Source organism: Thunnus maccoyii, chromosome 5 (assembly GCF_910596095.1).
Source record: "Thunnus maccoyii chromosome 5, fThuMac1.1, whole genome shotgun sequence".
Classification (NCBI taxonomy): Eukaryota; Metazoa; Chordata; class Actinopteri; order Scombriformes; family Scombridae; genus Thunnus; species Thunnus maccoyii.
The window spans coordinates 13,721,837-13,744,694 of record NC_056537.1 but is presented as its reverse complement, the minus strand read 5'-3'; the positions used below and the strand labels follow the sequence as shown (position 1 = coordinate 13,744,694).

The window sequence follows — 22,858 nt, the reverse complement described above, 5'->3', positions numbered from 1 at the left end:
CTACAATAATCGAACATTCATCAATTATTAATTCTGCAATAAGAAACTAATAATCATACTCGGATTTCGGATTTCACAACAGATTTCTCTGCTACTTCAGTTGATTCAAACTGTCAGCAGAGAGTGATTCTTTGTTGGTGTCATTTCAGCCTTGCTTGAACCTTCTGGTCTTTTCCTCTGCAGCACGCAGTGCAGGCAGTAGAAATATGGCACATCTATTTTCTGACAATAAAACTGGTATTTATATCTGAGGAAATGGTGCTTTTGATTTATTTATATATTTTTGTAGTTGTTGTTGTTGCTGCATCAGCCACGCTTCCCTATCTGTTGGTGTGGTGTGCGTGTGTCTGTGCGTGAGTCTGATATGGAGAGCTGTTTTTAGGAATACCAAACAAAGACGAAGAGGGAGGCTGGATCCAGGCTGCATCCGTCTCGAGACCGGAGAGGCACCCAGCGGTAGCCTGGAGGTGGAGAAGGAATGGGGTGTGAAAAACAAATGTATGTATAGCTTCTAAATATATGAGCATCATCGGCGGTGGGAGAAGTACTCGGATCTTTTACTAAGTAAAAGTAGAAATACCACAGTGTAGAAATACTCTGTTACAAGTAAAAGTCCTTCATTCAAAATTTGACTGAAGTAAAAGTACAAAAGTATCAGGATCAAAATATACTTAAAGCACCAAAAGTAAAAGTAAAGTATGCAGAATGGCCCATTTCAGAATAATAAATATTACTTTATTGTATTATAATTATTGATGTATTAATGTGTAGTCAATGTTGCTGTTGGTAGAGGAGGAGGTTATTTTAACTACCTTATTTACTGCTGGGCAGTATATAAAGTAGTTATATCCTGATCAATATAGTCTTATCTTAATGTATAATAATACATCTAATTTATTTGCTGATTATATTTTATATTGTTAATCTCAATCTGCAAAGTAACTAAAGGTATCAAATAAATGTAGTGAAGTAAAAAGTGCAACAATTGCCTCCAAAATGTAGTGGAATAGAAGTATAAAGTGGCAGAAAATGGAAATACTCAAGTAAAATACAAGTACCTCAAAATTGTACTTAAGTACAGTACTTGAGTAAATCTATCTATTACTTTCCACCACTGAGCATCATATAGATATATAGGAGCATTTCCATAAAAACACACAAGCACAGAGCAGAGACCAACCTTCAGTAATGCTGACGAGGTGAATGAAGGGAAATACAGTAATGGTCACACAATGTCACCGGATGTAATTTATCTCTCAGTCTGATTCCCAAACAGGCCCCAGCACCACTCCCTGTTGCTCTCTCTGCCTCTGTGGCTCACCTTTCTTCAGGCTGCTGAAGGGCAGCATGTACTGGCCCACGAAATCACTGCTGAGAAGGCCGGTCTGGTCTCGGACACAAAAGCGGATAAGGCAGAGCTCAGGGACGCTGATGTTGAAGTTCATGTGAGAATCCCAGTGAGGACTCAGAGCTGTAACAGGAATTAGTTCATTAGAATCAGTAAGCATCAATGGGTTTAGTTAAAGGGACTATAGTCGATATTTTTATATTTACAGTACATGACTACTTGTATGTAAAAGGTTCGCCTGTAAAGATGAACCCACAGGGAATTATCCCCTGACTCTGCAGTTCTTCTAATCTCTGTGGAGATTTAAAACATCTTTTAACTCATTGTTTTGGTTTCCAGCCCACAACTTAACTGTTTTGATTCGCTCTCATCAGCATCATTTTGCCACAGTGAGCAGTTGTTTTGAAATAAGTGTGAAAAAAGCTCCAAACAGACAAACAACAGCTGACAAATTTAGAAACTAGCTGGTGAACATAGTGCATCATTAAGCAGCTAAAGGTGTAGATATTTTTCTAAGAAGTTGGTGGAGACCAAAACCAGAGCTAAAAGGAGAGTGAATGTTGGACTTACTTTCCTCTGGTAGCTAGACAAATCTGTCAATCTATCTATAAAAACAAATCTATAAATGAGCAAATGTTTGCTAACATGTTCACCATATCAACTTATAAGATGACAATAAGTCAGTGTTGTGTTCACAGCTTGTTTCTGCCATTCCTAAGTGGCTAAAAAAAAAGAGTTATTGCAGATGTAAAATAATCCACACAGCTGAAACTGGAGACACACTTTCTGCAAAAACAGCTGTATTTAGAAGTGATATTGGAGACAACACTGATGAGGCTGTCATGATTTAACTATCACAGGCTAAGCTCTTCTTTAGCTACAGTCCTCAGAAGGCAAGGGGGGCTTCACAGCAGAGTTACCATCACCAGAGTAAGAGTAAGGTAGCCATGGAGAGGAACTGCTGTGGACAATGTAATCATTAATTTATTCAGCAACATCTTATTGTTAAAAAAATAATCATCAGACCCACAATAGCATCATTATCATGTTGAGAAAACATGACTTGGGTGCAGTTTTGTAATGACAAAGGAGTCAACCACACATAGATAACTAATAAGTCAGTAATAGGTAATTTACTCAAGTTCCTCTGTTACATCCAAGTTTTCTTTTAAATTCTCATTCATTTGTCTTACCTGTGACGTTATCTGTTTCATAGTGTGAAATGATTTTATGATTTATGCTCGTGGTTCTTTGCCTTCCAGGACTCTTACCATCTCACTTTTTCTCCTTCTCTCACTCTTTGTGCAGCAGCAATGCAGTGCTCTATCCAATCAATGTTATCTTTTGGTCTTTAGTTCATTTTTATGTGGCCATTTTTGAAAAAGCAAAAGCAACATACTGTATGTTCTGGGGTGAACACCAGCTGAAATATGAGAAATAAAAAACCTCGACAGCAGAGGGATTAACTTCCACACTTGAAAGTCTAATGACAGTTCCAGGAAGCAGAATTAAGACTAACTAACAGTCATTTTCATATTTATCATTCCCAGCAGTAAAAACTAGTCTTCTCCTCTCTTCTGAACAAACAAAATTTGTGTATGTATAAGGATCCACGTGATGCATTATGGCAGTGTAGCACTTCATCGAGTGAGCAGTGACTGTTAGCTCTATGTTTCCAGTCATAGCAATAGTGCATGACTGTAAAGGTGAGATTTCTTTTGAAGAGTAGTCATTCTGAAGAAACTCACCAGCACATTTCTCATCAGAAGCCCATCAGCAGTTAATTGGAAAATCCCAATAGCAGTTAACTGGGAAACTTATTTAAAGGGAAGTGCTATAGGTGGTTTCCATGTTACACTATACAGGTAGTAGGCACAAACAGCATTTGTATTTTTATCTGAATTTGTTAAGACTCAAATTGTGTTTTATTTTTATTGCTGTTTATTTTGTATTAAAAATACCAGCCTGATAATCAGACTGAATTGCCATTTCGTTTCACTTAATTTGAATCGTTGAATGAATCAGAGATGTGGGCGACAATTCACAGTTCTGGCACCAGGCTATGTGTTTTTTTCTATGCCTTTTATTGCAGTATTTATGTATTTAAGTCATTATTAGGCATTTTTAATGTCAAATCACAATGTCCAAATTTAGAAAGAACAACCAGTGGGCAAACTTATTCTAGCTGAGGATAAGATATCAGAAATGAATCCAGTCTGAAAAGGAGGCTGTCATTCTTTTTTTTTTTTTTTAGTAAATTGAAAATCAAACAGTTTTGCATTTCTGAGCTAAATCTGACAAAGCCCAGTGATAAGTCAGTCAGTCAAGCTGTGTTTTAAGATATCCTAACAAGGCCTCCATACTGTACTTACAGTTTGTTCCACGGTACTTACAGTTGTTTTTGACAGTATGTGTGTTTTTTCTGCGGGAGTCAGATGCAATCCCGTGAATCTCCACTCTGACAAAGGGGTCCAGAGCTTTGCCACTCCTGGGGACAGGTAGGTTCGATCCACTGATTACCTGTAGATAGGCACACACAGAAATGCACTATGGATGGTCACATTGAGGGTATATAAGAATGTAATCTATACTGCGGGTAAACAGTAAATATTAGTGGAATGAGAAGAGAAGAGAAGAGAAGAGAAGAGAAGAAGGGCTGTAATTACACTAGTCTGGAAAGAGACAGGCTTATCTGCAGCCCTCTCACACTGAGCCTTCCCTTTCCCGGCCCTGATCAAAGACAAACCTGCATGTACTTATCACGACATGCCCCGCTTGGCACTGATGGAGCTTTACAGTGTCCGGCCCAAAATTACAGTCTTTTTCCTCTACTGAAGTCATGCTACATTCACAGTTAAAGTGGTCATGCTCTGCTTCTCCATACTTGTAAATGCACACTGTAGATAGCACTTTGGAGTTATCATTTCATTAAGATTTTGCTATTGAAAAACAGACCATTGCTTATAGTTGACAGTTTTTTGAAAGCTCAAGGGAAAATATTGTTTTTCTGAGCAGATGAAAAATTTACTGTTTAAAGTTTGAAAATTCGACCCTGAATGTTACTCATGACTCTTAATTCCTGCAGTTGAGAGTTGAGTCAAGATTGCAGGATTTTCCCTGAAGGGATCAAATAATGGAGTGATGATGTGAATAAATGAAGGTGAGGGTTTTTCCCTAGGCATCTAAAAACACGCACCACATTTATATTTCATGCACTGTGCTGTGTATGTGCGTATTCCATTAGAAGACAATCTCTGTTGTGCTTTTGTTTAACTTGCGAGCATCTATCCTATACATCCTTGAAAACTTTTGTCTTAGCAAGAATGATTTCCTTAATCAGAGCTACAGTAGAGACAAAAACTGTAGCAGAATTACTGTATGAGAGCAACAGATGGCATGATGTGCATTCTTCAACTGCTTACATTTAGTACAATTACTATACTGACTGAACAAGGTCAACTGAAGAAATAATACAACATCCACAATCGAATCAGGTTGAATAAAGGCACATGGACTGGCTTGCGATAAGTTAAATATTCGGTTTAACAAAATGACAAAAAAAACAGCTTAACAGCTAAAAGATGTCCCGTCAAGGTGTCACGTCGCCTAGCACAGTACCAGCAGTGAGTCTGGAATGGTAAGCTTCCCTTCCAGTTAGCATGTCTGCACCCACAGCCCCCGCCAAAGGGTCTGAGCCGAAGGAGGCAGGGGGTGCCTCCTGCCTGTGCCCCACATCATGTGGAGCATTCATTTCAGGCAGAGATCCGTACCCGCTATGCATAGTGTGCATGGGTGTTAAACATGCCCAGGCCTCAGTGGTTGACCCCCAGGTCTGTGCACACTGTGCCTCGATGCCCGAGAAAATCCTGGAGAGGAGACTGAAGGTTGTAGTGGCTAACGTTAGCATGGCCACCTCAGCCACCGGCGCTAAAGCAAACCCTACTACCAATCAGCCACGAGCCTCTATGAGCTGAGCGGACACAGTGGAGGGGGTTGATTTACTGGACATGCCCCAACTGTTCGAGGGTCGGCCTGGGGGAAGAGAGTGATGATGCAGATGTTGAGGCTTGTTCTGACATCCTTGACCTGGATGAGATAGAGGAAGGGGAGGACGATTCCACCTGTATTTCCCATAGTGAAACACTGCATTAAGTTAGAAAAAGAACGTTGGGGTACTTAGCATAATCCCTCGTTCTTTGATAACAGAATGAGGTGTTCCACCAATACTTCCCTCCTTGCATAGCCGAGACAAGAAACCAGCATAGAATGACCCAGTTAGGATGATTGACCTGTCTGTCATAAGACAGACGTGGTGTCATTGGAGCTTCTGTAGTGGTTGAGCTAGAAGCGATATCCCATAATGAAACACCTCACTCTGTTATCAGAGAACTGGGGATTACGTTAAGTAACCCAACGTTTTGAGATATCTGTCTCTGGAGTTTTCTGCTGCCACCCCAATACAATGGAAGTGAATGGAATTTCATTTGTGATGATCATATTGAAAAATTACATTTAACAAATTCAACAGCAACATGTCTTGATGATGCTGCTCCATTTTTAAAATGTAATACTTTAGTGCTGTTACAACATTCATGTCATATCGGAGTTACTGCAGTTACAACTTTTCGATTTATAAATAGCATCATGTCAACCATCAAGTAGTAATTACGACCATGAAAATGTGATTTTCTTGAAAGTCAAACAGATGCCTCACAGCAGCCAAAGACTGTAGTTAAAGTAGTTAAACCCAAATTTAATAGGTACAATGTACTTTTGTCAATGCACAATATTTTAAACCCCCAACCAACAAAGTTATCATTTAACCTTCCTGAGTTGTCAGATGACTTGAACACTTGCAAGTCCTTGACATTGAAGTCTTGCAGATCCTTCCCATCCATCTGACATGGCGTGAACGTGGCATGTGAGCACTACAAATTCAATTCCATTCACCTCCATTGTACTGCGGTAGAGGCAGTCGACACCACTAGAGGTAATGTTTGTTTTTGTAATTTGGGTGACTTTTTAAGAAGGATTTTCATTATGATTCATAATGACACTGATTTCAGTAGAGTAACTATGATTGCCTACCTCCTCTACAGTGAATGACAGGATTCCCATGTGATCCCAGGTAGTACCACATATTGTCTTTGCTGTACAAGGCCCCTGATATCTCTTACTCCCACCGTTACATTCTACACATGACAGCAAATTGTTCAATCTCTGTAATTGGGCTGTTAATGTGTCACCGTAGTCCTTGAGGGCACACAAGAGACTTGATGTAACCATGTTCTCTACAGCTTCACCCTTTGTCATGTGGCTTATGGCACATGCTTGACATTACAAGTGTTTCTATTACTGTCCCCCAAGATACTTTAAAAATTAGAAAAAGGGATGATTTATTAATTGGACCTCAGGTGTAATTGCATTAGAACACCCCTCTCTCTCTCCTTTCCGTTTACTTACTGAGGGAGATAATCTAATCAAACAGATACACTCTTGGGGAGTTTTACATCATTGTTTGTTCACAGCATCCGGCAGGAAAGCATTTATCTGGAGGGGAAGAGTTAAGATGAGTTCCACTGCACAATGCCCTAGATTGGAAGGCATAGACACACACATATATGCACACAAAGCACACACACAGTCCTGTAACATTACACCTTAATCCATAAATCCACCCACAGTGGATTATTCAGCGTTCAGTGCTCCATAGCTGTACCTTGAGCAGCAGGTGTGTTGGTTTGACATTGTGCTGGCTGCAGCCAGGATCAAAGCTCCGCTGGCTGGACATGAGCACCGCTGGCTTCAGGACATATCCACAGCCACCATTGTCCCAGAAACGGCCATCATTAAGGTCCATAGGCAAGCCCAAGGACTGGAAATTGAGTGCCACTGCAAAACACCACACCACAGAGCAGTGACACACACAAAAAAAAAACTTATGTGAACAAAATTGAAAATGCTTAAAGCCTGTTAAAATAGCCTCCACACCTTCCATTTTCTAAGGCTCTTTCTTCATTCTGCAGGAGGGAGCTGTGTTAGACTTGAAATGTTTTTGCAACAATAGCGTACATTGCATCAGGGAAGCATTCAAAATCACTGACTGTGCAATGAGTGTAATTTTTTTTTCTATAGTGCAAAGCTGTGTGTTGGCACGTGTGCTGCATACAGAATTTCTTTAGTATCATCAGTGACTAAACATTCACATTCAAATAGATTGTCAATTAAAGAAAGCAGTGCATATAATCCTGCTGATAGATTTGAATACTGTATATACTTTTTCTGTGCGTGTCACAGCGGCCTGGTGAATATTCTACTGTGATTGATCCATCCAGGCTGCTTTGTATCGCAGTCTCCTGCAACTGTGAAAAGTGCCGATCACCATGTGCACAGCTGCCACCAAAGCACGTAGACAGTCTGCTCAACAATCAGCAAGGCTCTATGTCAGAATCAGCAGCTGGCTGACTGAGAGATGGAAACGGATGAAGACAAGCGGAGTGACAGGAACACTGAAAGATCAGGGTTGTGACTTTAAGCCCATGGGCAATCACATATTGCCAGATGGCTTGAGGATATAAAGTTTACATATGATTATTTGAAGCATAGCTGAGATTTCTCTTGGTCATTGCAGCTGCTTACAGTATACAGAAGCTGTTACTCTGAGGCACATCTGTGTGATACAGAGTGAAGCCTGATGCTCATGCTTGACTCTAAAGAAATGATAACCACACAGAAAAAAAAGCTATAAGCTCTGACCCAGACAAGAAAAAAAAACGCATTTAAGGGGGGCAGAGAGGGGGGCTATAAATCGATTTAGAAAAGGTGTGATAAGGTCCGGGAGAGGACTTGCTCCGGGGAAAACACAGATGAGGTGGTCAGGCTGTGGACTGGAATGAAATGTTCTTTTCACTGCTAATCGACAGGACACTTGGCCAGGTTGTTCCCTTTGAAGTTTCACAATCCAAGTTTCAGGACTGCATTTCCCTCAGTCTCAAAAGCTTGTATTGTACTGTGGTTGTTCTGCATGTGTTGAGAAACTGTTAACCCTGTTGAAAGTTCTTACACAAAGGAAGTTGTGTTTTCAGAGTTTTAATCTCGACCAAAATAGAAACACAGTTAACTAACTATTAAATAACATAATTTAAATAACACTGTTGGTTCTGTGTGTATGAACCACAGTAATTGGCATTCATCATCCAAGTTTTGAAACTCATTAAAGGTTCTACCCAAGATGTGAAAATCAACATTGTTTGTTGAGATAGTTAATACATTTCAGGTTCCCAGGCCTACATGAATGTACATGCATTTGGGCATGTGTATGAAATTTCACTGCATATCATATGTGCGCACACAAACTGTGTCATGAGGTCTTTGACTCACCGAGCTGTGAGCCGACGTTCCAAAACTCCTGGGGGTTGTAGTTGGATGAGGATGTCCTTGATCCTGCTGGATAAATCCTGGTAAGGAACTTCTGGTTGTGCTGAACAAAATCCGGACCTGAGAGAGAAAGAGAGCGAGAGAGCGAGAGAGGGGGGAGGCAACACTCAAAGGTCAAATGTCTCGTCTGACACATAATCATTAATGAGACAAAACCTAGATTCAGACTTCACAGATGTCGTCGCTATGATCCTTCAATCTTAATATCAGAATAAGCTCAGTGGCTGCAGCAATGCAGAGAGTAAGTGACAGCATCAAGGGTTATTTACAAGGATATGGTCACTTTCTGATAGCAACAGTTATAACAATGTCATTTTACAATTCATTATCAGTATAATAGATCCTCACGGATATGCTCAGTGATTTGCTTTTATACAAAATTTTTACTTGAAATGGGATCATATGAATAACTTACACAAATGCAAACACGAATTGTCATTTTAGCTTAATATGAAATGGAAGATTTTTTTAGAGTATACCTGAAATGAGTTGGAAAGGTGGAAACTACAGATTGTGCTCATCAGGTTTTGATGTCTGTATAATTATCTAAATCCCGAATAGACAAAAAACTGGCTCCCTTCTTCAGTCTGTGTGTGATCATAATGTAGCTGCATCATTCTCCCTGTAGGGCTTGACGATGGCAAGAGACAACACGTATTTTTACACCTCCAGCATAGCTGAGACTGTTTGTGGTCCCTGCCAAACAAGCCAACCAGCTCATAATATAGCTGCATGTCTGGAAAGTGTCATTCCTCCTCAGCGGGAACAGATTTCATTTCTATAAATCACTCCGTGTCTCCAATATACTGCCACACAGCAGCAAGATGACAGTTTAACTGATTATCAGTTGATTCGAACCTCTGTGGGCTCTTTTCACTTCCCCCAACAGTGAGAGTATAAGACACACTTCTGAGCTGGTGCTGTTGTGTTTTACTTCCTAAAAAGTATTCCCCTATGCTGTGTACATCATGTTCAATATGCTTTCCCTTTGAGCTGAATGTGATTATAAAACACATGACCCGCTGGCCTCATCAAAATGATATTTTGTAATATTTGCAAATAATCATACACATTCTTTATTACTTCAAAATCAGGCCTCCCTTCCCTCTCCCCATAAATTCACCTCCATAAATGTCATTTTACCTGAAGCTTTGACTAGCTTGCGAGCTTTCTTCTCTGCCATAGATGTGTTCTCATAGTAGTTCTGATTGTCTTTGGAATGACTGAAGCTGATGAACTTGACAGATGTGGTGTATACAACCAGGTCAGACAGAGCCTCTGCCACCACCACCTTCTTCTTCTGCTCATTATGTTGGGGGGAGGGAGAAATAAGACACACGAAAAAGCAGCATTCACCAAACTGCAACAAATACTAGGACCTTACCTTTTTTTGATATGGTTGGCAATTTGCTATTTTTTTATTGTCAACAAATCCCATGTGCAGAGCCAAACCAACAATGAACTCATCCTTCTTACAAGTATTGTGTGTATCCAATAGGGCTGTCATTTTTTATTTGAAATCCAAACTTCCATTTGAACATGGGGAAAATGTAATATTTGAACTGTAATGACCTGTTTGAATTCAAAATGTACAGTCTATAAGCCCAACACACCATTTGAAGTAGAGGGCATTCTTAAAATCCATTATCAGCTTGACCTATTGGCTGCTCTTTGACCTATAAGCATCTGAAAATCAGCATGTGGAAGTATTTTAGGGGCTACACTGTAGACGTCAAAATTACTAACAAAGATTTGCCAGCTTTGTAAAAAACAGCTGCCTTACTCTAACAACAACATATCTGAGGACTCACCAGCTAGCTTGCCACATGAGGCAGCGGAGGCATCAAACAAGTGTAGCAACATTAACACGCCTTGTCTGACAGCCTACTTCATACACAGTGCAATCTCAAGACACATAATGCAGTTGTATGACACCACACAGGAAAATATGAAGACTATACTGAATGGTAAGACGCTCTCTCTGCCCACTGACAGATGGACGTCACTGGCCATATATATATGCTTATGACAGTCACAGCAAATTGGATCTGAGACACATAACGGTACATGGGTTGAGTTCGAATTAGTTCGAACAAATTGTTTACTAGTTCAAATTCGTGTTTGAACGTGACTTTTTGAAAAAGTGATATTTCATATTCTTCTGTGCTGTAGACCTCCATTGTTGTCCAAAAACTATTAAAAACACATCAGTGAGCTTCAGTGCTGCGCTAGTTGACATTCTTCACCTCAAAGATTACAGTCACAGTAGTTTGTTTAGAAATGGCTCCAAATTCTACAGAAGTTTCTTGAGAAGTTTACAATGAAATACAAGGTCAAAAAGTTGTGATATGTAGCACAAAAAGGCTCTGTAAACAGAACTGCGTGCCCGTACATGCATAGGTGCATTTGTCTTACATGGAACTATTCTCCGGAGTCTGGAAATGTGATCGCTGTTATTAGTCTTTGGAGCCATTTCTAAACAAACGTCCATGACCGTAATCTTTGGGGTAAAGGAACAGGTCATCCAATGCAACAGTCTGGCTCACTGACGTGTTTTTAATAGTTTTTGGACAAGGAGGTCTACAGCACAGAGGAATATGAAATATCAGACCTTGGATATAACACAATACTTATAAGAAGGACGAGTTCATTGTTGGTTTGACTCTGCACATGAAATTTATTGACAATAAGAAAAATATGGAAAATTGCCAGTCATATCCTTTAAAGTGTACATTTAGTTTTGTTTCTCTATACACTCAGTCTATATCTGTTTGAAATCTAACTGACTTACTTTCTTCTTTGACCCTGTCTGCCTTCTGGGGGACCAGAACTTTGCTTTGGTCTGATGATCCTCGTCCTCCTCATCCTCCTCCTCATCATCACCCTCATCACCACTCTCCTCTAGCCCTGACATGTCCTCTGTCTTAATCTGAGGCCTTAGCTTTTTATTCTTGATGAGGATCTTATACTTCAGGTCCTGGCATCCCCATGCACACACACACACAATCATAGATGTACATTTACACCACATTCATAAAAACATCACAGAGCTGAATGGGTCAAACAAACTCTAAATTGTCCTTCTTCCTCCATCCTCAAACTTCGAACACATCAAAACACTCCCTTTGCACAAACCACTGCCTGTCTGATTTGCAGGTGTGCTGAATATCTGCTACATTTCAGCAGCCTGGCTCCGAATGTGTTAGTTACTCTATAGGACAGATGAGCTGCAGTATGCTAAAAGTAAAAAACACTGTGGTCTGGACTTGAAAGCAGCTTTGTGGTAAGCCACATGTCAGGAAGTCACCATGTCAGTGTCACATACTGTATACACAGGCGAAATATATAAAATAATTACAGATCTGCCAACATTGACAACCTGCAAGAGTCCATAGAGTATGAAAATTATAAGCTTCAGAGCTTCCTTTGGCACTGCACTCATTCAATTTTCACTGCAGTTACACAAAATGATACAGTCTGGAGAGCTAGAATAGACGCTTTGCTCATGTTGATTTAATTTACAATATCATATGAGGTTCTTCAAGAGACTTTTGGTCCATGTTGACAGTAAAAATAGAATAAAGTAGAGTAATAACTTGTTAATGAACTATAATCCTACAATAACACTTGATAATGGAAAAATAGAGACAAGGCTGTGGCTTTGAAGACTCTGTAAACAGAGCAGAGTATAAAGTAATGAACAATTCTGAGAGTCACATATTGGTTCCACTTTCATTTTAAATGAAATGTGTAAAGCTGCATGAATGTGACAAGATTCAGTGTTCAAGTTGCTGGGGGTTTAGAGTCCCGATAAAACCATTAGCACTGAGGATCCTATGTAGGCCCACCCTCTCTGAGTCATAAAGATAAACAAGACTAGGTCAAAACCTAGTATATGGCTTGACATGGCTTTTAATTTAAAACGACGGATACAGGAAGTGGCAACACGTTGTGACACCCAACCGAGGCGAGTGACAAAGTTACATCATTGGCCAATGGTGTAACTTTGTCACTCAATCAGTGACTCATTCAGTCAGAGAGACATTCATGTTAATAGGGCTGTTCCCTGTGGTCCAGCCAAAAATTATATGGGGAAGAAAATCTTACGTGCACACTCAGGATAAAACACAACTCATTTTTTGCAGTAAATTCCAAAGCAGTAGAAGTCAGAGGCAGCAAAAAAAACTCTGGCGAGACAGCACACATTCATCCACACTTAGAGAGAAGCCCTTCATCCTGCTCGTCATATTCAATAGACTGGAGTGACAACGCCTGCATCTGTCGGGCCAGTCACTCAGTCATGGGTTGAGGCAAATGCTTTCACTGGAGAAGTCAAGTCTCAGACAGGGGCATCTAAATGAACAATCAGCTCAAGTGCCTCAGCACACTTAAAATGATGGACACTTCTCAGGATCAACCACATCCATTAGAATTTGTGAATCTCTGTGAGATTAAAGAGGTTTGCAAATGCAGGAGCCCATCTACCCCTGCATCCCAAAGGAAGAGAGAGGCACAGGAAGCCTCAGAAAGAGACTAATGAGGCCCTCTGTGACGACAAAAAGGTCTCATTTTCTCCTTGTTTTGCTCTGCTATGACAGATGCTAAGGATTTATACATACAAACACTATCATTCCTATGCCTGCACCAGCAGCTCTAACATTAAACACAGATTCTTCCTCTGATTCACAATTTATAATCTGAGCTCAGATGGTCAAACTTTCATGTTGCCAAGTCTTACATTTGGGCTTGGAAGGTCTCCAGTGGTTGGGTGATCCAAGGGGGTTTTCAGAAGCTTGTCTCCCAGGATAGAGATGAGGTACTGGGCCATGACCTCCTGCTGCTCTTGGGAGCAATGGTTTTCCAATGACAAGATCACTGGGTAAGCAGAAACCTGCCAAAAAATAATCGCACCAAAAAAAAAAAAAAAAAAATCATGATGTAACCCCTATTTCCAACAATTAGCATCAACCTGGATATAATTTTCAGCTCTCTTTGCGGGGCTAAAGTCTCCAGATACATCACAGAGAATGGCCTGAACAGTCTGAATCAAAGACTTGCAGGCAAAACAGTGATATCAGAGATGTTATTAATTAGAGCAAATGCAGCTCAGTAGGGACTCCTGCAACCTACAGAGGCAAAGGGCGAACACTGAGTTGGACACCTGGGGCGCCACTCGAGGGATAAACATGCCATGTAACATACTATTCAGTGTTACCTCGAAGGCATGTTGCTCCACAGTGGTGATGACATCCTTAAAGAGTATCTTGGTGGTCAGGGTGTAGCCATGGTAGACTACAGGCTCCATGTCTGGCCCATCCCAGCAGTCAATCTCCAGACAGCGACAGCCTTTCCTCAAAGCGCTGTGCCACACAAAGACACAAACACATGCATACATACAGACACACATGCACACACACTGAGCTGCGGCAAGGCTATGATAAGCACTTATAATGTTCTGTGAGAAATTAGAAGACATAAGTGGGTGAAGAGTTGAGGCACAAACTTTTCCTTTCTCACAAATACTCACAAGTCAGGTCATCATAATACCTTCCAAACATGTAACAGCTATTATATCAATACATGTGAATAATTAAAAGCAAATATTGCAATCTAATAATTAATTTCAACAGCATCTTCTACTACTACTACTAAATAGTACTGCTACAGTCTGTGCATTCCTTAAAAGTACAGTCAAGTTTATACAGTACAGCATGTGTCCTGGTGTCATGAGATATTGCTTTCAATTGAAATCAAATCACTTTCACAGTAGGGTGGGGGCAAATAATTGTTATGGTCATATATTGTGATGCATTCTCTTGGAAAACCAATTCAAAGTTATATCTTCCACTTATACCAGAGATTTTAACTCTCAACTGCTCTGCTCTCTCAGAATTCAGCCTTTTTTTCTATCAACATATTACTGTTTTACATTTAACAACATGTGTGTGCTGCTGCTGTGTTTGTTATGCAGCTGGAGCCCATGCATGCTGTTACATGTAATTTCATCTCAATAGTCTCAGAAATATCATGATGATTGTCTTGCTCTAGGTTGTACATTGCAGAGTTGATTTGTAACTTCACTTTTATTATGAGCAAAGTATAGTCGTGGTCATATTGTGAGTCACAATCAAGAGCGATAGAGTGGAAGTTATCTGATAGGCTCACTTTTATCCAGATCATATTTTTTATTATTTTGTTATGGCTGTTATATTATTATTTTATTTTCTTATTTGTTTTGTGTTTGTCTGGACAGCTACTGTGGGGGAAAGATAACTACAGGGATGTGATGTAAAAAACAAGTAAGATTGAATCATTACAAAGTACTGAATTGGCTTAAGGAAATTCAAGTTCAACATTTTGGGAAATATTTTCTTGTCTGTTTGTTTGTTTGTTTACCTTCTTTGCAAGAATTAGATAAGAAGATCGATACCGCTTTCATGTTACCAATGAAGGCAATGAGTACTGCGCCGCAGAATGCAGTGACTTGCCTAGCTTAGCATAAAGACAAAATTCATAAAAACCTCTAAAGCTCACTAATTAACAATGTGTGTCTTGTTTGTCTAATTAATGCACAAACAGAAATGTAAATTAAATATAATTGTATAATGTACGTAATTAAATACATTTGGTGTTTTATTTCTTGGAAACCAAAGACAGTCACTGAGACTTGACATCACATGAAAGTTGTTAGGTACCTCAGACACAAAGTGATGCTCACCAGCAGTGCTCCGGGGCAGATGGATAAACTGTTGTCAAGAATTTGAATGAAAAAAATTGTGCTAATTAACAAACAGACAAGAAGAAAAAGGAGAGAGGATGAAGGAAGACAACAGAGAGAACTTAAGTTTCTGGTGAGCTCTGAGTCTCAGCGCGGATGGTGCATATGTTGCTAGCTAGCTAACATTACAGCTAACGGTGGGTACATTGTTTGAGGTGAATAAACACAAACTGCACAAGCTGCCTAACACTCATGAATAACATGAGGGGAAAATTTGCTTTGCTTTCTGTATAAACAAACCTTTGGAGGTGCTGGTTGGCATATTTTGGAATTTTGAAGAGAGCTAAGCTAGATGTTTCCTCCCGACTCCATGATGTTAAGCTAGGCTAACTGCCAGCTCCATACTTAATGGACAGACATGAGAATAATATCAATATCCACTTATCTAACTCTCAGAAAGCAAAGAATTTATGAAAAATTCCTAAAATGCTCAACTATTTCTTTATAGCCTGTAAGCCACCAGGATACAATTAGCCAAAATTGATTTTTCTTTTTGAAAATGAGCACCATAGATGTGGTAGCTATATGTTGGTGCTGTTGATTCTTTCCCAAATAAATCACAGTTAAGTTCTCATTCTCTATTTTTCATTTTTACAAATGTAAAATGTAAAAATGTATTGTTAGGATACCTGTTTTTTAACCTGAAACATTTTCAGTTCAGGTTTCAGTGATCTATTAGTCACTGCATCCTTAAATTTCAACATGCCTTGCCAATTCTTTATTTTACAGGATTATAGACTGCTGGTAATCCTGCACTTCTTTCGCAAGCATAAACATTTGGTCCTAGTGGGATTTCTAAAAAGCCACCTTTTACTCCTGCCACTCTCTAAATGATTCTTTAATTATCTATGTAAACCAGAGCTTCCAGGCCACTGGGTTGGGGGGTTCCTCTCTACCAGCTTGCCAGGGCGATCAGCACTTTCAGGGGGACCATAAATACAGCACTTCTGCTGCCATCAGCCCCTTTTGTAATCACCTCCATTGTCCCTTAAAGGGACCACAGCAATTTCACTGTCTGCCTCAGCACATGAGTGGGTCATTGAAATGAAAGGAGAGCATCCAGACAACAAACGTAGTTCTGGAGGAGAGACTTAAGAGAGAGGGCACTAATGTACTGCATTGAGGGGCATTTTAGACCTATATCACAGCAAAATAGTGCTTAAATTGGCTCTATCAAATTTTGATCTAATTGAAATATCAGATTAATTAAAGATACAGGTACTGTATATTATTCACTGATTTATATGCTGATTTCTTTCCTGAGATCGGGGCAGTTTTTTTTTTGCATCACCAGAGGAACTATTTCCCTACCAAACATAGGCATCCAGGTGGCTTTTGCCTACTAGCTGATCTCCCATCAGGTAGGTGTTGTGTGATGAGGAGATGAAATAACTGGTGAGAGGCTGGTCCATGTCTTGGTAAACAGATGTGTGGGCCTGGTCGAACACACAGCAGTCTTTGGACTCCATGTATCTGAGGAAGCCTTCAAATGTCATGCACCTGCTTTCTCTGGCTGGAAGATGAAGAACAAGTAAAGTCACAGTCAAAATCAGAATAAGTTTCTTAAATAAGGGCAAAGAAGTTTAAAAAGAATACTGCCAGCTCAAGCAGAAGTGACTGGTGTTGCCAGATTAAAACAAATCAAATTGTTGGATCTGATCTTTATGTCTTCAAAAGGGTAGGATGACACAGTTCAAACTAGTGAAAAATTGATGAAATGAATGTGATTTCATCTGTAATGAACTTCAGTAAGTCATTTTATGTCAAAGCAAAAAAGACATTTTAGTGACAGTTATAGATTTCTGGAAATATGCTTACTTGATTTTTTGCCCAGACTTAGATCAATACCTCTCTCATGTCTGTGTGTCAATCATGGAGCTAGAGCTGGGAGGAGGTTAGCTCCGGGCTCTAGCCAAGCTTCCCCCTTAAGCATGGATTTATTATAGGAACTGGATACTGGACTCAAAGACCCTGCCTTCTCTCGCCTGGTGCATGAGCCAAAAAAATTTTGTAGCTTTGGGTTTGTTTCCACTGTGGTGTTTCTCCTGCTGGCCCCGTCCGCACGTTCCTGCTCAGCCCATAAACTTTACATTGAGATGATAAAAATGTTTTTCTAGGCTCAGGGAAAGTTTTATAAATATAAATCCTTCATGGATTAAAATAAATCATAATACAAAGAGTAATGATTGACCTTGTTTGAGGTTTGAGGTGCTTTTCGGGCCACAGGAGATTTTTGGCTGCAATACCATGAGTGGCCACTGGGGAAAAATTGGCAGCAAACCTGAGTGGTGGCGCAACAACTTGCCTGGCCAAGCTAGTTGCACTATGCTAAGTTAAACTAATTGCCTCATGGCTCCTGCTCCCTGCTTACTGTAATATACAGACATGAGAGTGAATAAATATATTTACAATGTTGAATTCCTGTAAAAACACTTGAAAAAATGTGAGTATTCTTAGTCTTTGATGTGCATGAAACCACAAAGCTGAATAATCAGTATGAAGGCTACATTGAACTACGCGGAAAATTATCTCTTTTTTTTTATTTTTTTAAGAAAAAGTCAAACGTGAAAGATTGTGTACAAAAAACATAAAGGGTACACTTCGTCTGACTTCCAAATAACATTAATCACTGAGCTTAAAATGTTGCTGCTTGTGCTGCTAAAGTCAGGCTGGACCTCAAGAGCTGCTTTTACATTCAACATTTTGGTTTCACTTTCAGATTCTGGGTCAATTTTGGATAAATCTCCCTAATCTCTGTGCTGAGCTTGGAGAGGACGTCAGAGCCTTGACACCAAATATCAACACTGAACTTTCTCTGTATTCATGCTTTGCTTTTTGCAATGGTGTGTGTTAGCTGGAAGTACACTGGGCTCAAGGCAACATATGGTCTTCTTGTCCACTGACATGCTTGACTCTTCATTTCAACACATGCCTCTGGGCTTACAGCAAATCACTCAGCGAGGCACCGCTGGAGCTGAGGCCTTGACTTCTGGTATAACCAAATTAGCATCATTGCTTGACAGAGCTGAGTTTCACTGAGGCCTTAAACAACAGTCTTTTTTTTTTACCCATTGTAATGAGCAGCAAGCAGTCTGAGATGGTACACAGCTCTCTCTTTACTCACCTGTCTCCTCAATCTCATATCTGTCAATCAAACTCTCTGCTGTCTCTTCATTTGCTGTGAGCTCCATCTGCTCCTTGTGGAGGAACCTAAGGAGGGCGCAGGCAGGCAAAGTCGTCTTGCCCGAGGCGTAGCATTGGTAGAGTTGCTGGATTTCTGCTCTCCTGGAAGAAGGGGCCTTGCTTTTCTTCATTTTGCCCTGCACACAATCATTTCTAGCCTCTTAACCCCTTGTTGTTGATCTTGGAAAATTATTCTGTATTTTAAGAACCTTCCAATGTCTATGAAATCAACATATGAGGCTACTAGTCATTTAATAAAGCAGAATAAATCATATGTTGAATGTAGGTCAAGTCAAAGCTAATACTTCCGATTATTCTTTACATTTGTCATCTTGTAGATATTTTAAACACTTGTAAGTGTTTCAAAGGCACAGCTCATCAGTAGCTCTCTAAAAATATACAGGAAATGGTGAATAGAAATGTCAACCCAGAGATTTACATGAACTCACTGTTAAAATACTACTTTTTCAAACTCTGCATGAGAGAGAATAAAAAAGAAGTTAGGGTGTTCACTCGGCACAAAGTTTTCCCATCATCTCACACCCCTCCCTCCATCCCCTCTCTGTATCTCTTACTTCCATCAAATACTAAGACAATGTCTGCGTGACTTTTTCATTTTAGTCCCTTTCCTCTCCTTGTCATTCCTCTCAGTCAGTGAGACAAAAGTGTCTGACTTTCTCTGGCTTTGTGTGTCTCTCTCAATCCATACCTTTCATCTCTCTGTTCTCCAGCCCTTCACAGTTCAGACATATGCCTAAGCCAGTGCTGTCACTGGGTACCCTGCAGTGGGCCAGCCTCCTGCTGCATCTGTCGCCTCAGTGTGAGCAACACAAAGCAACCAGCTCTGCTATCATCTTCATTAACCTTTTATGCAGCTGCAGTAACTGTAGCTACACCCAGAGAGCCATGTAAAATGCTGTATGGTATGTAAAATAGATAACAGCGGGTCACTAGCCATTTTTTCATTTGTCACAAAAGTCACTCTGATGCAAGCTGACCTGATAGGCTCAGAGAGTGGGTGGGCTTTTGTTTCGTTATCAGACCCTTTAATATGCGGTGACACGTGCTTCACCTTGGCAACATAATTTGTCGCTTTTCAATCTCTTATCTTCTTATGCTGACGACACACATCCATCCCAATAACTATGAAGCTAAACACAGAAACTAAAGAATGCATGTCTACAACTTAACTATGACAAAACAGAAATTCCTTTTATTGGTAAAGATAACATTATTCAAGTGTAATTTTCCAGCTTGCCCATAATATTAAGTAAAAACCTTTGAGATTACTTGAGAAATAACTCACCCAGTCCTGCTTTTTCCATCTAAGAAACACTGCAAAAATTAGACCTTTCCTTCAGCCTAAAGATTTGGAAAATGTAAATCTTCTCTATTTAGCTTATCTATAAGGCTTTCAACAACAAAATAAACGTACTGTATATCACATATTACCCCTATTTTAGCTTCTTCCCATTATTTTAATCTTGAAATACAATGCATTACATGGTCAGTCCCCTCTATACTTAAAGGGGTTGCTATGCCGTCTGAACTTCAGAGCGGGGACTTCTGGCTCCCGAGGCTGAAAACTAAAGCTGATGATACTTTTGCTGTCGTTGCTCTTCGACTCCAGAACAGCCATCCACAAAATCTCAGTGAAGCCAAATCAGTGCACATCTTTAAAAAGCATCTTAAAACCCATTTGTTTTCTTTGGCTTTCTCTTGATCTCACATTTTAGGTAGGTATACCTAATTCTGCTTGTTTTTATATATTGTCTTCTCTATTAGTTCTCTCTTTCCATTTCTATTCTGCCTGTAAAATACTTTTTAACTTGTGTTTCAAAAATAGAAATAGGCTGCATAAATTAAGTTTGCCTGCTTACATACCCACATAACCCGAGAAAAGTAACTAATCTCACAATAAATGTGGCTACTTCTTTCTACATTAATCTTTCTTACTTGTCACAGCCAGTTAAGCTAGCAGCCCACTGCCATTTAGGAACCAATCAGACAAATAGACAAGTTTCTCTCTGGTGGGATTGAACTAATACCGGTTGAATGCTGAAAACTCAATGAAATCTCATTTAACAACAGCCTACCTCAAATACTGATGGTGTCTTAGTCCTTTGTAGTGTAGATATTTAGGAAGTAAACAGGAAACCACTTGGGTACAAAAATACTCAAAATAATCCAGCAGGTTTCTGGGGAGGTACACGTTGCCATAGTGACAAAACATTCTGATTCTATGTGCATGTTGTGTAAATTAACACTGAATGTCATAATTGCACTGAATAGAGCTTTCTCTGAAATATGGCAGAGGAAGATTAAAATTGTTTCTGTCTCCCCTCATCTTTTCAGGCATGAGCTGTGAACTCGGTGCACACAGACAGAATAAAATATGCAAAGAAAGAATTGTTGCCTTCATGTTCCTGCCTGATGAAACCTCTGTCAGGGGTGAGTGTAGAAATTTTTCTATTCATATTTTGAGAAAGTCATTATATTTCAGTGTGATTAGGAGTGTGAACTACAAAACTACAAAAATATACTCCAGTTTAAACCAAGCTATGTCAACACACACTAGTTATTTCCACCACAGAGGTTTTGTTTTCAGTAGATATCTACAAAAGGACTCAGTAGATTCAGTGAAAGTTGGTGCAAAGTTAGGCCATAAGTAAGAGAAGAACTGATTGCTTTTGATGTGGATAGCACCACCATTTGTTCATTTTTAAAGCTCTACATCTTGGCTCATAATTCCTGAACAGCAAAGTGCACATGCAAAAACAATGCACTTCCTACACACTCCATTACAGTAAATCTTCAGCAAATTTTGTACACAAAATATCTTGATGACCCCAGAAAAATATTTACTTTTAACCATGCTAGAGGTGGGGCTCTTGGGATGGGAATGTCAATCATAAGGTCAGTCTGCCGCTTAGTCCACAGTGGATATCGAGCCCACAGGAATCTGTTTTAATGTGAAATGCTGTCTGTCATGGCTGCCATCAGCTTGTGTCAGTGGTGATAGGCTCCACACGCCACCCCAAAATGCAACTACTGGGCTGTTAACTGTTTTTCATTTTGGCATAATCAATTTAAAAAATATGTACATTGTTTCTTTGTTTGATTTGTTTGTATTTACGCATTTTAAATCTTACATACTATTCAAGATCACCAGAAAATGAATCCTAATGACTTTGTAAACCCCTGACTTTTCATCGAGCACCATCATCCGGTCAAAATTTGACTAAATACCTGCAAACTAATGACATCAACATCAGCATGCTAAATGAAGAGGTTGACCATGGTAATACCTGCCAAACATCAGCATGTTAACATTGAGCAATTTAGCATGCTACTGTTAGCATTTAGCTCAGAGCACCACAGACCTGCTAGCACAGCTGTAGACTCTGGTTCATACATCATCATGTTTTCTTATAACCAGGTGTGATCAATTTGACACGAACCACTATTTCCTTGAATGCGCCGTGATTACCACAAAATGATGAATTAAATGCACACTCGTGGTCATGAGTCTGACGCACCTGAAATTTTGCACAAGGCATCTTTGTCCAAAGCTCTAATATTTCTGAACAGGATGTAGTCCTGCAAAGTTATTCTACTGTACAAAAATCATAGCCACCAGGAATATTTTGATGAAAATCCAGCTCCATATGCAGATTAAAATGATATAAACATTTCCCATTGTTAAAATAAGCAATTTAGCCAATTGCATGGGCTTGGCAGATGTATGAGATCTTTGTGTTCTCTCTTGATTTCTTTGTCACGATTTCCTACAACAGCATGATAAAATGAAACACTGGAATCTGCAATGTATGCTACAAGGGCTACAGGGCGCACTGAGCTGCTATCTGAATACATCATGCAAATACATGCCAATAGTCTATGGACCAACATGAGATTGATTTTAATGGTATTAATGTCATGGAATATAGTCCACATTCACAAAAATGTCAAAGCCAAAGTGGATGAAAATGTAATCATGAAAACTCAAAGTAAGTGAAGCTTGGACAACAGATCCACTGAATCTGTATTAGTTGTTTTAGCAAGTTTGACAAGAACTTCCTGCCTGGTTGTCTGTGTAAATCTGAATGTTA

General features: G+C 39.7%; 1 protein-coding gene across 2 annotated transcripts; it reads right to left on the bottom strand.

Moving 5' to 3' along the window:
• Nucleotides 1–11: 11 nt before the first annotated feature.
• Nucleotides 12–20,950, bottom strand: LOC121897623 (1-phosphatidylinositol 4,5-bisphosphate phosphodiesterase zeta-1-like). 2 transcript variants are annotated; one of them, XM_042412250.1, is made up of 12 exons: nt 20,843–20,950; nt 18,688–18,883; nt 16,875–17,076; nt 14,001–14,145; nt 13,524–13,676; nt 11,577–11,762; nt 9,929–10,085; nt 8,729–8,845; nt 7,068–7,240; nt 3,742–3,868; nt 1,322–1,471; nt 12–461 (listed from the first exon to the last, which is right to left on the bottom strand). In XM_042412250.1, exons 2-12 carry the CDS (start codon nt 18,875–18,877, stop codon nt 379–381), a joined length of 1,683 nt encoding a protein of 560 aa, XP_042268184.1. In that variant the 5' UTR covers nt 18,878–18,883; nt 20,843–20,950; the 3' UTR covers nt 12–378. The 2 variants fall into 2 exon arrangements, with proteins under 2 accessions (XP_042268184.1, XP_042268185.1); XM_042412251.1 differs by lacking the exon at nt 11,577–11,762.
• Nucleotides 20,951–22,858: the final 1,908 nt, after the last annotated feature.